We start from the raw sequence: 17,315 nt of genomic DNA, 5'->3' as shown, positions 1-17,315 counted from the left end.
ATTCCTGCAATATCACTGTAGCAACAGAAATGGTGGAACTTCAGAGTCTTATTTAGGTAGAATGGCACCTCAAATTTCTTCCTACTCTGTCCAATGCAAGAGAGCCATGTTGCCAAGTTCGCCTGCAGAAACAAGCAGCATCTCGGGGGCCCTCTGTTACTCTACGTGGACAGGGCTAGAAGGAACGGGGACTTCCCACAGTAGCAGTCATTCCTGTTACAGCAGGAGTAAGAGCAATCTCCACTTACTGCATCCTGTAGCGACAGTCATTGTAATAATCCATAAATTCACAAAGACCATCAACTGCTTACTGAGGCCTCAAGAAGGCCAATCTGGGAACCTCGAACAAGTGCTGACTTGAATGTGTATCTGGTACAGATCAACACCAGAAGCAGAGTAATTAAATAAAGCCTACCAGAAGAGTTTTCCAGCTTGAGCTTCACCTCCTCTTATATAAGGAGTTATTTCTTTGGTGAAATTCCATTCTTCCTCCAAAAGATTTTTTAAACTATGAGACGCCTGAGGTAACTGCTGTAGCATTTGGATCCAGCTTCGCATATAATCAAAGTAAACCTGCACATGGAAGGAGATAATTTAAACAGAAATTGTTACACAATGTGTAACTAAGGACTACAACTTCTCAAATCAACAAATAGTATCAGTATAATACAGTTTGTAGAAAATATTTCTACAACATTTGTTTGCTATGAATGAAAATAAGCTACATGGTTCCACACAAAAGGTGCATGTTATGGCTCAGGAAGTAAAAAGTGCTACTGAAGTATTAAATACTATGTCTCCACGATACTTCTCTGGAAATATTGAGAGTATCACCACCTTGCTTGGTGAGCTGCTATTCAGCATTTTAGCAGTGAATATCCACAGTAGCCAGAGTTTCTAACGCTGAACTACGGAGAAACAGTTTCTAAATCTTTTATTAACTGGATTAATCCAAAAGGTTTCATATTAACATATCCTCCTGGATATGGATAAATGCAGCAAACATGCTTCTCAGATTCTACATTATACCTTGTGTTCCTTTATAACAAGTTTTATCTCACCTTACTTAATTACTTTTGTTTTAAACCAACAAAAATCCACACAAGTACAATTCTTCATTAAACATCTACCCTTCAGGGTCATACTGAATGCAAAAAATTAGCTGCAATCTGTTTTAGTTCAATAATCCATAACGTCAAGCAATGTCCTCCTTAGAAACAGTTAAGACACTTCTATTAGTTTCAGGTATTTTCGGACCACACTGTAATAATGCCAAGATCATTCAATCACAGAATGGTTTGCATTCGAAGGGACCTTAAAGATCATCCAGTCCAATCCCCCTGCCATGGGCAGGGACACCTCCCACCAGACCAGGATGCCCAAAGCCCTGTCCAACCTGGCCCTGAACACTGCCAGGGAGGGGGCATCCACAAGTTCCTTAGGCAAGCCGTGCCAGTGTCTCACCACCCTCACAGTAATGAATTTCTGCCTAATATCCAATTTAAACCTACCCTCTTTCAGGGTACTCCTCCTGTAACTACACTCCCAATGAAGAGGCTAAACAACCCCAACTCTCAGCCTGTGCTCATAGGGGAGGTGCTCCAGGACCCTGGTCACCTTTGTGGCTCTCCTCTGGACTCACTCAAGCAGGTCCAAGTCTTTCTTACGCTGGGAGCCCCAGAGCTGGACACAGTACTGCAGGTAAGGTATCACAAGAGCAGAGCAGTCATGGAAAAGCTTAAAATTCTACTCTGGGTTAGGTAGGTACTATGTTCTTATAGTCTCAGGCTGTAGTCACATTCTTGACTTTCATTCCCAGCCTAATTCCTCTTCCAGTACTACTCTTAGTTACCTTGCCTGCCTATACAACGAGTCCATAGGAAAAGACAAATAAGTTCCACTCCCACCCCTCATTAATATTCTTAAACTTCTGGTTTCATACAAGTTTTCCCTATCCCTATTTTCAGTCCAGATCATCTCTTCAGCTTCTTGTCCAGTTGTCCCAATCTCCTGACAATCTTGACCATTCATCCAACTTTTGTCCCCTGCTGCGGATGCTACAGTAATCTACAATTTTGAATAGGTACAGACTGAGATTCTTCTAAGTTGGATATATTTATTTCTATTTACACAGTCTTGTTACTACCCCTTTCAAGACCTACAAAAAGCAAAGTCCTTATACAACTGGAACTGCTGCCAAAGTTAAAACTCCTGCCGCAAAACACAAAAACGTTGCAGCTACCTAAAAAAAATAAATTAAACATTTTCCTTTCATCAAGCCAGGTTCTTTCTGCCGCAAGTTTCTAGAAATTTCAGATGCAGATGAATGCTGGCACACAGCATAAGAAACTTTATGTAAACCAAAATATTTTTCAGCACTGTAGGCAACGAAAAGTATATAATAGGAAAATCCATGCATACTCAACAATAGATGTTATTGATAGCTTTGCTGAGAAGTGATAAGGTATTGAAGTGTATCTTGTTTTGCTGTTTGTTCGGTTGGGTTTTTTTTCCCCAAGATATTGAGTACAAAGCTCAAACAAGTCACAAAAGAGTAAAAATCAGTCACATCCAAGGGAACAGTCATTTAAACTTAATTTACTAAGAAATATTTCATTTCACATCTTTCAGAGGACAGGTGTTTGTCTTGAAAATACTTCTTTGCATTTAACTTAATGCAATAATGAATACACATTAAACATAAGGTATCAGTAATGGATGAATACAATACCAAGATATTAAGACACGATGTTAGTCAAGCAACTGTATTTGGTTTTTTAATTCAATACTAAAAGGTTATTAAAAGTTAAGTGTTGTGCAGTTCTATTTATGAACCATTTCATTGTAAATAACTGCAATTTACAAGTTTACTGTACTACAGTCCAGTAAACAAAAAACAGTATTGCTAAAATCACTGCTAAAATGACAATGGCTACTGTTACATTTACAAGTCCATTGAAACAGTGTTAAAGTAGCACAACAAAAAAATTAGCAAGACCTATACCAAACAGGAACAACAGATTTCTATTAGCAGTATTCAGACTAGTACACTTACTAGAATTCAGAATATTTTCTCTTTTTTGAAGCTTACCATTAACATTTTATGCAGGTCCTCTTCAAAAGAATCAATGTTGCAATCAATCTTTTGCAAGTCATCTAACACCTCCCGTAACATAAACTGGTAATATTGCTTCATTAACAGGCCACCCTTCAGAACCTCTTTACACTCTCTCACTAGCTGCAAGAGAAAAACCCAAAACCTGCCATCAGTCAAGATAGTACTCTGAAATTCTCCCTGGGAAGGGAAAGCTCCATTTGTCAGTCCAGTTTGTCTAAATTTGTTAGTTTATCACTACATAATTTCTGCAGGTTTTAGGAATGAACACAGTCACTCTACATGCCTGCAGGAAAGATGTGACTAGTTTTCCAAGATTATTTAATTGCCATCACGCCATCTGCCACATAACTGTAAATGGAGATGGAGGCAGATGTCTCAGACTTCATTCCCTGTGCAGGGCCACAGCAAGCAACTTACTGAATAGTTAAGAAGTGCAGACTTGGGCAGAGGGCTCACAAACATCAAATCACAGCTTAAATGGAAGCAAGTCAGGAATAATATGCAATGTGTTTGACAGATAGCTAGAGACCTGTGAGAAATGTTTTACTACAGGAAATTAATTGTTAAACTATTTAGGGTTGTGGACTCCTGCCCAAACCCGTACCAGACCTGAAAACAGTGGATGTTTCTTTTGTTGTTTCTTTTGTTGTTTCTTTTGTTGTTTCTTTCCTCGCTAACATGAGGAAAGTTATCTTTTTAACCACAGAAGTGGTCACTTTTGGCCAAACAGCTGTCACTCCCCTCCTGAAAGCTTACAGCTTTTATTTAATTGAAGTAACGTGCACAACCACAGACACAGGAGAGCACAAATAGCAAGAATGGTTTCAAATCTACACTAATGAATGCCTTTCTATCAGAAGTCCTTCCAGTGCTAAGTGTGTATTCTTCTGAAATCATTATCAGTCTCCAGGTCTGACAACCCCTGACCTTTTCTGAGCAACAGCATCATTAAACTGAGAGTCTGAAAGGAAGAGAGGAGATCATTTGGAGAGCCAGAGGGAATGGAATTGTGATTGGTTAATCTGCTTTTTAAAATCTATAATGGCTCTCCTGAAAAAATAATGTATCAATATAATAGACTCAATGTATGAGAAATTATAATGGTATGAAACAAAAAACAAACAATGTTATTAACATGACAAGAGCTTTAGGAATATTTTACAGGCCAGAACAAGTTACACTGTGCTCCCCAGCATGCAGGGGAAATATGGGTAATATTCTGAACTCTGTAGTTTAAAACTTATCAATAGTTAGGTGAAAAAGGAAAAAAAAATTAAGGTAGAAATCCCACAATTACATATTTATATCCCTAACCTGTCATATATTTTAAAATGGATGTGCATTCCTCACTCTCCACTCGCTCAATCACTCTGTGTTAACCTATTAGAGTTTGTTGTCCTTGGATCCACAAAGAAAAACATAACTTGTTCAAAGAAATTAAAATTAGTATTTAACCCATTCCAGAGACAGATGGGACTTGGCAACATCACTTATCCATAAAACCTTACTATATAGTATGGCATATCCTAAAGAAGCAAGCAAAATTCACTTCTAAAACTTGCAGAGTGTTTGTCTATTCCAAAATAGAATACTCTCAAAATCTCATTAAACATAGATTTTTTTTTTTCTTAAATAATACTGCTACAGAGTGATGTGAAGTGCTACTGACTAACATATATAGAATATAGGATTTACAAAAAAGCCTGTAGTGCTAATTTTAAGTGTTATCTTTTGGATCTGAAACTCACAAGGCAACAGGCAAACAAAAAAATACAGACTACAATGAGCACACTAAGGAATGTGCAGCTTGAACTGAAAATACTATTGTTATTGATTTGACAGATTGGTTTTTGTTTAGGGATTTTGTGCAAAGCAAGTGGAGCAGATTAGATAGCCTCCAGGGTACTGTAGTTTAGAGCAAGAAAGTTCAACAAATTTTCTGGGTTTTGGTGGTTTGTTTCCCCCCGCTCCACCTTCCCAGTACTTACTTGACCTATAAACAACAATCTTTCACCAAACATTCAAATTTTTCTGTTCCAGTAATTTCCAAAACCTACATCACCCCTCCTCTAAGTGAACTATACCTGACACTGTGTTCTGCTTAGTCAGGTTTTATGTAACGAGTCAATACCTTGTGGCTCTGCTTCAAGTGGTGTCAGGCACTTACCAGCAACCAGGTAGGTGTGACTTCTCACTTTTCAACTAGGTCAGACTACCTCAGAGTTAATGCATGCCCCGTGACAGTAACAGATCATAAGCAGTCTGAACAAAGGGTTGATGGCTGAAATAAAGACTGCTGACCCAAAAACTCCAGGAGGAGTGCTGTTAAGATCATCTAGACAGAATGCTGATATGGTTTTCCCCATCCAAACACACATCCTTTAGCTGGCTGCTTCTTTAACCATCAAAACGTGTTCAAATACTACCTGGTTAACAAGTGTGTGAATAACAGAATGGGTAATTAAGAAATCAGCACCTGCACCAACATATGCTATTGTGCTTCTAGTTACAGACTTTAATGGGTGTTGATGAAGCAGCAATTACTTACATGTAAACTGCATTTCTCTAGTACAGTGTCCTATAATCTGGAACCAAAAATCTTCTAGCAGTATTGACCTAATTTCTCCACTGATTTTTATAAGGAAGAAGCTTGTATGAAATGAGGGTATCACCTACTACCTTTTTGAAGATACAAACTGGTATGAAAGATCCAGAAACAGTTATTTTGCAGAAGATCGAGACACTCAACAAAGGCTATGACAATGTCTAATTTAAGAGAAATAACAAATGCAGAATTTGAGAACCATCTAATACTGTTCAGGAACTACACTGTCACCACTAGTGGGAAATTGCCATTAAAAGAGAACAGCTCTCTGATAACAAAGGATCAGCAGGACCACAAAAGCTACTGCTAAAAGTGAAACACAAACAAGATGGCTCAAAAAGGGGAAGCCACTGAGAAAGGATGAGAGAAAGCGCATTGCAGTAAGCACATAATCTACGATGGTTTTCTCTGTGTGTGTATACTTTTTCTTGTAAATTTTTATTTTTTTTTAAATAGAATTGACTGGCTAGTGATTCAAAAATCTGGCCTCACCTTAGATAAACAAAGTATCAGGACCAGCATGCCTGATATATTCGAACAGTACTGCTACACATTTCAGATGGTACCAAAAAGTAGGAGACACTTAGAAGTCCCAGCGCCCCACATGACACCCACAAGGTCAATCACTACAGAAACCAAAGTGTGCTGTGCTACATGCGTACAAAGAACAACTCAAGGACTGGGTTTGTTCAACCTAGAGAAAAGAATACGCAAGGGGAATCTAATCACAGCTTTCCAATGCCTAGAGGGTAGAGAAAATGAGGGCACTCCTCACAAGGATGCACAGCAACCTGACAAGAGGCAACAGGCTCAAGTTGCTCCAGGGAAATCCTGTCTAGATGCCGGAAAAAAAAATGCTTTACTGGGAGAAAAAATAAATGCTGGAACAGACTGGCTGGAGAAGCAGTGGAATCTCTCTCTCATTGAAATCATACATGATCTGGTCTAACAAGGTCCCATATAACCTAAGATAGGGCCCAGCATGCACCACAAAAGGTTGGACAAGAGTACCTCTAATCCAGACTTCTCTGTAATACTGTAATTTTCTGTGAACTTGCAGAACAAAACAGACCCCTAAACTCTGATTTGAGTCTGCTCAAGATTTTAGAAATTACAATTCTTCAGGAAACAAATAGATCTATTTGTGAAGTATCTCCACAGTTCTTCTGCCTGTTCAGAAATATTGTGTGGGACTGCATTTGCTGAGTTGAATTAACTTTTTCAATGTAATTAGCCAGGCAGCACACACCATCAAAACAGTCTGTAACAAAAATACTTTTTCCAGGAAGAAAGTGTCATTTTCACTTAACTTAAAGTCCACCAGGAAAATACAAAATGTAAGGCCAAAGAAAATAGCCCCTGTCTCTGGGGAAAAAAAAAAGGATATATTGTGCTTTACAATACAGTATGCTATACTACATTTTAGTATGAACCTTAAGATTAAAATTGCAGGTACTGTGCTTTTGGATATAAAGGCATCCAAAAACCCTAGTATACCAAAGAAAGAAAAAGCTAAGGACTAAGGAGGAAGGAGTTGGGAAAACAAAGGACTGACATTTATTCTGGACCACAGAGCTTATTTAAATGTGTAGCCTTAAAGACCACCTGATAAGACCCTGACCTGGTTATGCCTGCCAGGGAGCAGGGAGATGACTTCAGTCTAGTCCTACACTAGACTTTGAAAAATGGCATTGATCTAAACAGCTTTCATTGTATCAGATAACCACCAGAAAATAAATCTTCGTGCATTTTCAACCAGTGACAAGAGTGACAATCTTGGGTCTATACTGACAGAAAATATCAGATACTGATATAAACCAGTATGCTGGGAAAGAAGACTCTTTCTTTCATTTTGTTTTTCTCCTTAATCAACTTCCACTATGTGTTCACTGCATGTTAGGTGTCTGACATTTGCAAAGACAAAAAGGGTCAAAGCAAAGAAAAAAGAAATATACAAACCCTTAAAACTGGTTATGTTGCATCAGAAACACAAATAGAGGATGACGTGCTGGACAAGGTTATATAGCTTACAATACAAATGGAACACATCCTGCTTACCTTCACTGACCAGCAATTCTTTAATCACCGTTTTTGATTACTCTAAGTCTAAATCAGAGAAGTATGTATGACCAGCTGTTTACTATGCAAAAACCAGATCTCCATATGAAATACAAGACTAGTTATAAAAGTTACTACATAATTATACATTGTAATTTCTTAAAAGAATCATCTTTAAACCAACAATGTTATCATAATGGAATGGCAAATTTCAAATAAGAAATATAAAATAAAACAATTGAAGCAAACCTGTTTAATACTCAAAAGAGAGGGTTCCCCAGCAGGTCTTTGCTCCAACCTTAGCTTGAGACATTCATGGATAACATTGAGCAGGACTCGGCAGAGGACCAAGAAAGCAGGTTCAAAAGACGGTAAATCCATGGATTTCAGCTCCTCCCATGACACAGTGCTGCATTTTTGCTCACAACAAGGTGGGGGATTTAATAACTGCACATAATCTGAACACAACATTTGATCTGGAAATTCTGAAAACTGTAATAAGAAATAGGTATCATAAAAAGGATCCTTAAATTCTTTAGAACTTAGCATTTCTTTAAAGTAGCATCCACAAAAGTCTATTGTTTTAAAAGGCAAGATTCTAGTAACTGGCAAATCAACCACAGAAGTACAGAAGTTTCAATTTATCTTTCTTTTTTAAAACTCAGGGTTTGGTTTGTTTTTTGTTTGTTTTTTTTTACTTGAAGATCACTAGACTGAGGAAAACAATTATGGACCCTTGGGAGGGAACAAAAAAAAAATCTCTTACATTGTGTTTCTGTTTTAAACTTATTAAAGCATCCATTAAAGCTGGATATAATCTCACTACACAGGAAGAAACTGTTGTTTGAGGATATGACAAACATACAAGTTAAGCCTAACACATTTTGTAGGAACATACACTCAGGTCATTTTAAGATACAATACTTGAGAATTTCAAAATACAGTAAAAACATAAATAAATCAAAAGGTCTTACACTAATGACTATATCTAGAGAAACGAGTTTGCATTTGGCTATGGCAGGTGAGTAACCTTGTTCCTTTTCAAATTCATAGTGCATATATCATATAAAACTCCACAATGAAAAGTAACACAATATTTAAGAAAGTATCATTAAGTTGAACAAAACTATTGAAGAAATATTATGAACTTTGGTAGATGTTAATTGAAACTGAAATTAAAAAAGGAAGATAAAGAGATCAAGCTGTTTTTTTCAATTAATAAACTTATTTTTCACTGAAATGAAAATAACATTTCAATGAAATGACATTTCTAATTAGAGAAAATACTTGAAACTATCTGAAAACGACATCTGACATAACTAAACTACACACCCTGTGATAACATTCTAAGCAAAACTGTACACGGAGGCACTCTGAGATTTCATTTAATAAGAAAATCTGTATTGCAATGTAGGTGCAGCTCTTAAAGATAACAACACACTGTACATCATCTAAGGATAAGATTTGTTTCAGGTTAAGGTTTTTTTTCTTGTTTCATAGCTGCTAACTATGACACCTGAATATCCTTCATTCATATATTAGACATAACTAGCATTTTTTAGGTTTTTCTTCAGTGCCAAATGTAAGTAACATCACTTCAAAGGAGGGGAAAACATTACTAGAAATTAGATCAAATGATAAAGTGCTGCCTATAATTTTTTAAAAAGCCACTTTTAAGTGTATTATCTAGCAGAAAAAAAAATAAGAACAATAAATAGTTTATTCCTTTGCACCTACACACACATTTTTGACATACATTTTGTGCCTGCAGTGTTGTGCAAGCTCTGCTTTCTCAGAGAGCCACACAAAATTACAGCTACTGACAAAGTCAGTGTTCTTAGTGTTTCTATTTTTTAATATTGTGAGGTTTCTCAGCTGTCATGGGCAATGGAATAGCACATTCATTACTGTGTAATGTTGTCACAAAACTTGTTATGCACTGCAGATTCTTACGGGGCTTATACAACCCTAGCTTGTTGTACAGACAGTATATATACATGAATGGAGACTTCCTCTATGCCTAGTTTAGTCAAAGTTTAAAATCACTGGTTGATCTACATTATAAGATCTTATCTTCTTAGATGGTACAGCAATGTCTTCTTTTACTACCTCTCTTTTAGTGGTATAGCCATATAACCATAGCACCAGAGCTAAAAGCTTTTATACAAGAAGTTTTCATTAATAACAGTTCATGAAAATACCACAGTTCTACAGTACAACAAAATATTAAAGAAATACAATCCTCGTTGTGATGCAAGTATAGTGTTGGAAAACTTAGTTCTTATAAAAATATTAAAGAAGTCTATAAGCACAAATTACACAAGGAAATTGAAAATTCCATTCACTTAAGGATATTGTCTGACATTAAGGATAATCATACTTGACATTAAAGTGAAGTATTAGACACCTAAACTTCTATTATTCAATTTGACTAATCTTAATCTTCAGCGTGCCCGAGCTGAAACGTTTCAAATTACTACCAAATACTTCTTAAATAAACCCCAAGAAAACAAAATCCAAGCCATTTATTGAGATTATACATAAAATCCATACTCAAAAGTGCAGCTAGTTCAATAAACTACAGGGTACATGGGATTAAATACTGTTCCACTAAGATAACATCCCTGATTTGTTAAAATAAAATATTAGCCATTTTCTCTAAGAATCAAATTACACAACCTTTATACAAAACAGACTCTCTAGTGCCTAGAGCCTAGTTAAAGTATCAGAGCCTATGACGAATGAAAATTGTAGTTTAAAAAACACTAAAAACTGCTATCTGTATCAACATTTGCATATATTTAAGACAAAATGAGCATTAAAATGCATACAGTGGAAGAATCTATAGAAAGCACATTTCAGATGACAGTGTTTAAGTAACAATAGAAACGAACGTATGTACAGAGATTTTAAAGCGTATGTACACACATAAACACAGAGTCAAGACAAAAATAACACAATAAAGATTAACAAAATACTAACAGCTCTGGCTGCATACAAATATCAAACCGAACTGCACTACAAAAACCCAAAACACCACATTCAAAGTACTGTCAGATGCAAAGACCAAGCAATTCAAAACCATCTCTTATATTCCAGTCTGATGTCATCTTTTGCTGCAGTAGATACCACACTTCTGACAAACAGTATTTTCTTTTATTTTCTTTTTTTTTTTTTACAGCATTCTTTTAATTTTGGGGCAGGAAAGAAGTTTACAATTTTATAACATTCACCTTCAGTGATAAAGCCATTTCTTAAGAGGGCAATATACTGAAGAAAATGTAGTAATTCCTGAAAACGAACATTCAAAGAAGTTGCAAGGGTAGAGAAGGAGCGAGAAAAGATTAACCTTACATCTTACACAAGTTATCCAACACTAAGTTACAAAAAAAAGTTTAATTCTGTGAGGCTGCAGCAAAGACTCCAGCTACTAGTTTTTCATTAACGTGTTTTAAAAACCCTTATGAAGTCAAGGTATTTGAGGTATTTAGCAATTTCAAAAATACATTCAAAGTAGTTTTCAGTACCCCCAAATAATGTTTTATTTCCTTTGATTTTTAAAGGTATTTCCACCCATATATTAAGCTGAACTTCCTATCTAGGTATATATGGTCTGGGGGGTACTTTACTTTACTGTAACCTGCAAGTTCTGCTTAGGCACATGCCTCTTGAGAAGTACACAGAGATTTTCTTAAAGTAAAACTTCCTAGAACACAAGTTGAAACCAATTAGAAAATAAATAAAAATTCAACTAATAGCATCACTTTTTACAGTAACACCTACACTACCAACAGTACAAATAAAAATTTCTTCAAAATCAAGTAACTTTATAAATATAAATGTATAAATTCTAAAAAAAAACCAAAAACAAACAATAAATAACCTCGAAGAGAGAGAAACAATTCTTGTTCCTTTTGCAAATGTGACAGTCAACACTAAGAGATCAGCAACGTGCCAAAGACCACACGTGGTATCCATACTAGAACAGCCATGTTGACTAAAAAATTCCTTCATCCAGAATCCATGGTTAGGCCCCACACACAGTGCTGATTTATCCAGGAGGGCAAGTAATCCTTACTGCTAGTTCTTCCTAATATAAAAACACTTACAAATTAGGTAACAGTTTATATTAAGAAACAACATTCTGCCTTGAAAGAATTAGTGACCACAACTTACCATATGAAACTTCAGCTACTGTCCTTTCTTTACTGCTTATTTAATAATTCTGTTTTAATTAACTCGCAGTCATTCTTAATTATGAATATAAAGCGACTCAAAGAAAAAGAAAAATCACACCAAGAGCCAGCTGAACACTGCAATATGCTAACAGGATTTGCTTTCATAGATTTTAAGGTTAAGGAGTACATCCATTTATCTGATCTGGCCTCAAGCATAATGTGCCACCACAGTACTTCATTAATTTAGATGAAGAAAACCCCAAAACAATAGTGATGTTTTCACAAAGGATGTCTTGCAGAGAGATATCCAGTCTTGAAGACAAGAAAAGGAAAATGACCACTTCCATAGCTAATTTTTCATACGATTCAACTTTTGTGTGTTATTTTCCATTGTAATTTTTCTCACTTAGGGCTTTAGACATTAGAAAACGTAATGAGCAAAGATGTTACCATAAAAATGTGATTTAAATTACAAATACAAAGAGAGAACTAGCTTGTGCCTCACACAAATTCCAATTCAGATCAAATGAGAGATTCATTTCAGTGGAAGTAGAACTAGGCTCTTAATTATAACACACACACACTATCTTTCAAACACCAACAAAGCAACCGAAACTTTCATAAAATCCCAATTCCTCCAGTTTCAGTAAGAAACAACAGAGCAGGGGAGGTACTCCTGTTACTCGTTTACACCAGTAGCAACCTACCTCCAGCTGGTGATCACTCCTTACCAACGCCATACGGGCCCTCTGCAATGAGCCATGCATTAGCTTGTGCAGTCTTAGAATTAGCTTCCTCAACCCCATTTGCTTCAGTGCTTTATCTACAAATGGCCTGTAAATAGAAGTCAAACAGTGTTGGCTGCAGCTTGCCTCAGCACTGCATTCTGGAGTAACCCAAGAGGCAGAGTCATCCTCAGATTCAAGCCTGTCAAGCCTCCTTGAAAAATGGTCCTGAAAGTCAAAATTTGGCTTATTAGTAAAATTGTTCTTGATGGCTTGTCTAAGTTCCTCAACATTCTCCTCAGAGATTTGTTCTTCACCATCGCTCTCCTCTGTGCATGTTCCTGAGGATTCCTTTACTTCTGTTTCCCTATCAACTTCTTCATCCTCCGGATCATTGTCCTTAGACGGTCGAGGAGAAGGAATTTCAAACACTGGCCAGCCAATGTCAGAAAGATTTTTGATGCCCAATACAGTTCCCATAATCCTTAGTTTTTGATTTAAGTCTTTTGTAATATTTAACCACAGACAAAGTGCCTGCACTCTGTCTTGGAAGTCCTTTGCAGCATACTTTTCATAGTCCTTTTGAAGAGCCTGCAGAGATGGATAAAGTGCTTCTATATACTCTAGCAGCTCCATTATCCGCTTTACTTGCTCAAATGAGACCCGCTGGCGATGGAGGTGTTCATGGTAACTCGAGTAACCCAAAGCACTAGTTCCACGTGTCACTTTGCAAACTCCTTCTCCTGAAGTACCGTTGAGACTGGCTCCATTTTTTACACAGGAGAAGCTTCCATAGTTCACTTTGAAGGTGAGGATTTCATTGATGATATCAGGGATAGCTTGACGGGCTGCATAGAGATGGAGGTCTTGGTCATTAATGCTCCGGCCAGCGTGCCAAGCTTGCAGCTCCAGCCAGATCAGTTCATTGGATCGGTTCAGCCAGACAGAAGAGGTGTTCTCCTGCCCTCTTTGCTCCCTGTCCTTTTTCTTTGAGACTGAGGTAAGTTTTAATAAAAGCCGCAGGGTTTCAAAGAATTTTAAGCGATCTGCCGGGCAATCGGTCCTAGAAGTCTGGCGTGCAGTTCTGGGTATTGGCATGGGCACAGAGACTGGAAGCTTAGCATTGCTACAGCCAAGGCTGAGGTAAGGCTTATTGAGATCAACATCTGGGATTGTTTTTTTTGGCAGAGACCCACCAACTGAGTCTAACATAAAAGAGCACTGCACATTTTTCTTGTGATCTCGTTCTGTTGTCCTTAGGGCATCTCGGATCTTTTTCCCTTGCTTATAGCTGTGCTCCTCCACACTCTCAATGGTTTTCCCATTGTCCTTATGGACAGACTGAGTTGGCATACTCATCTTTTCTAAAAAAAAAAAAAAGAAAGAATTTGACTGCAGCAACAAGAAGCATCATTGCTCAATCCAGCTCCCAATCACATTTCTTAGGCTGAGCATAAACATTGTTTAATAGCAATAAAATAAAATAGGCATGGGTAGAAGTAAAATGTAGTCTTGGAAATTACCATTAGTATAGCTAAATCAATAGTAGCACCAAGGGAATTTTTTTTTTTCTCCTCTTCTTTACCTCTTTTCTATTGGGTGGGCCAAAAAGTAATTGCATTTTTTTCCCGGGTAAATGAGAGACAAATTTTACATAGGAAACAAAAACTCTATTAAACAATATATTGTCCATTGTTCAATTACATTTTGCCATCTTTCAGGCAACTTCATGATTCCACGCTCAGAAAAGTTCTTATCTTTTCAGGCATAAAGCAGTTCCAAGAATGATTTGATATCCTCATCAGCAGTGAAGGTTTTACCGTTCAAGCAGTTTTGTAAAGAAGGAAACAAATGGTAGTCTGATGGTGCCAGGTCTGGCAAATACGGTGGATGTGGCAACACATCCCATTCAAGCTGCAACAATTTTTGACAAGTGACCTAACTTGTATGTGATCTGGTGTTATCATGGAGAAAAACACCACCTTTGCCATTCACCAATTCTGGACGCTTCTGTTCAATGGCATCATTTAATTTATCCAGTTGACCACAGTACACATCCAAATTAATGGTTTGGTTCCATGGAAGCAATGCAAAACACACAATACCTGTGAAATCCCACCAGACTAACAGCATAACCGTTCTTTGGTGAATATCTGCTTTTGAAGTGCTTGGAGCTGGTTCATCACACTTGCTCCATGATCTTTTTCATTCATTGTTGTTGTAGATGATCCATTTTTCATCATATGTTTCAAAAATGGATCATTTTCTTCAAGAGACAACTGCAGATATCAACATGCTTAGCAAGATGAATTTCTTTGAGCTTATGTGGTACCCAAATATCGAGCTTCCTAACATATCCAAGTTGTTTTCAATGGTTTTCAACACTCAATTTCGATATGTTAACATTATCAGCAATTTCTTGTGTCATTAAAGGCCAACCGGATTCAATCAATGCCTTTATTTTGATGTTAAAGATGCACCACACTCAGGAAGGCCAACCAAAGTTGATAACATCAAAATCTCCAGACTGCAATTTAGCAAACCAATTCTGACACTGCCATAGTTTACAGCATCTTCACCGTACATATCACATAACTTTTTATGAGCTTGTACAATGTTTTTTTCTTTTCTGAAGTAATACTGTAAAACATGACAAAAATGTTTCTTTTGATTTTTCATTTTGAAATTGGCGCCAAATAAATGTTTACAAAGTTGTGCACTTTCTTTTTCTAAAACAAGCTTGAACTGCCATCTCTCAAGTTGCATAATGAATCTGCAGTTTAAAATTAAGCTAGTTACATTTCAAGACATGTATGTCCATCTATTTAAAAACACAATTACTTTTTGGCCAACCCAATAGAAAGGACCTCAGAGAATCTGCATTATCCTGAGTATGCCCAAAAGGAAAAGAATGGTTTCCAAGTTCATTTGCCATACATTTGTCACACAACCTCCCAAAAAAACCCTAAAAATACAGCAGAGCATTATTAAAGTTTCCAAGTCAAAGAGAATTAAAGAGACTCCATTTTCATAAAAACTGAAGCATGTATGTATTCTGAAATTTAGCTTGAATTATCTGATCCTGGCTCTTGGGGGGCTTGATCTTAGTTCTGGGAACCCCTCTGTAGTCTCAATACATTGCCTTAAGATCAGAAGCCTACTTCTCCACTCTCTCAACATGCAAACATTTGCCTTCTCCCTTACCACATAAAAGTAGCCCTTTCCTGTCTAATTGTGCAGTCTTCTCTTCCTGTTCGGTCCTCAGGCGCAGCAGACTTCATCACTCTTCTGCAGCACTAACAAAAGTGCTTCAGTGCAGGCTTTGCAGATCAGGACAGGAAGACTAGTTGGTATTAAAACAGTGGTTCTCTCTCACTCTTAAGGAATTGGTGGCAGGCTGGAGAAAAGCACCTGTATGTAGACTAGCTGCACTATAGCCATCAGCAGCTGAACACAAGCAGCTACACAGTCACAGGGACGCTGCTTATTCAAGAGCAGCAAAGACTTTCAGAACAAGGGCTGAATACTTTGTCTTCTTTTCATTGTGACTTTAAGGATTATCTGCTGCACATGGCTCATTTCCCACTCTAGAAGTAGTAATCTCCTTAGAGTCTTTGTTACTCTGCTCCTCACTACAATATCCAATAATACCAGAAAAAAATAATAAGCTTATTTGCAAAACAGGCCTGCTTAGTGGAAGAATAATATTATACCCTTTCTATCTATGGAAAATTGTGATAAAGATCCATCAAGCCAGGATATTTTTGGGTGCTAAAATGGGAAAAGCTATTGCTCAACATTTCAGAACACTGAGCACTTGATGTTCAACACTCCCTGCCTTCAATGGCACATTGAATTCTCTGCAATGTGCAAACCACATCCCAGAATATCTATCTTGCTTCTAGGAAAATAAGAAAACAGATAGAAGATTTTAATTCATGCTATTTGCCTAGCATTACACAAATTTTCATGACAGAATGCTGTTATCATATGATGCACTTCACTGACTTCATTATCAGATGGGCCTTCATTCTTGTTTCATTCACTACATACCTTCCAGCATCCACAACAGAAGAAGTTACAGTCATACAAAAATCTGTTTCCTTCATCACAAAATTCCAAACAACCTCTACTCATGTAAGACATCAGTTTTCTATAAAAGAACTGGTGTACTAACATAGCTTAAAGACTATCAAAGGTAGACACACAAAGGCACTGTATTAAGGTTGCAGAGATGTCTGAAATGAGAGTGGAGTGTTATGTGGTCAGAGCACCTTCCTTTGCTTGTCTTCATTACGAACTCTGTTTTCATCTGTTAATGAGCAATAAGTGACTTAATAAGGGTGTGACCTGCCACACTGCCTCCTTCTAATCAGCCTGTCTAAAAAATATAATTTAACCTTTGCCATAGCTCTGCAGGATGGGGGCAGCTCACGATGCACAAAATGGCACTTATCTCTGGGGGAAAAAAGAAATTGTATTCTGAAGGAAATGAGGAAGAAAGAAGAATCACAAAGTCATCACAGAAACTGTTTATTGCAAATGCCTCTTATACTACTTTTATTTCAGGTATTCATACATCTTTCTCTGAACAGCTACCAAGTACAACAGCAGATGACAAAAATCTAACT

The 17,315-nt window shown here is 37.1% G+C and overlaps 1 protein-coding gene across 1 annotated transcript in view; it reads right to left on the bottom strand.

Annotated features, from left to right (window-relative positions):
• Positions 1-17,315, bottom strand: part of MAP3K4 (mitogen-activated protein kinase kinase kinase 4) — a 63,817-nt gene that overhangs the window by 34,565 nt on the left and 11,937 nt on the right. The window contains 5 exon segments of the mRNA XM_010184690.1: positions 3-15; positions 416-573; positions 3,092-3,238; positions 8,031-8,273; positions 12,667-14,048. Coding sequence (XP_010182992.1) covers positions 3-15; positions 416-573; positions 3,092-3,238; positions 8,031-8,273; positions 12,667-14,048 — 1,943 coding nt within the window.

This window comes from Mesitornis unicolor, unplaced genomic scaffold, assembly GCF_000695765.1.
Source record: "Mesitornis unicolor isolate BGI_N332 unplaced genomic scaffold, ASM69576v1 scaffold15375, whole genome shotgun sequence".
NCBI classification, from domain to species: Eukaryota; Metazoa; Chordata; class Aves; order Mesitornithiformes; family Mesitornithidae; genus Mesitornis; species Mesitornis unicolor.
The sequence above is the reverse complement of the archived record's forward strand: the minus strand, read 5'-3'. Positions and strand labels throughout refer to the sequence as shown.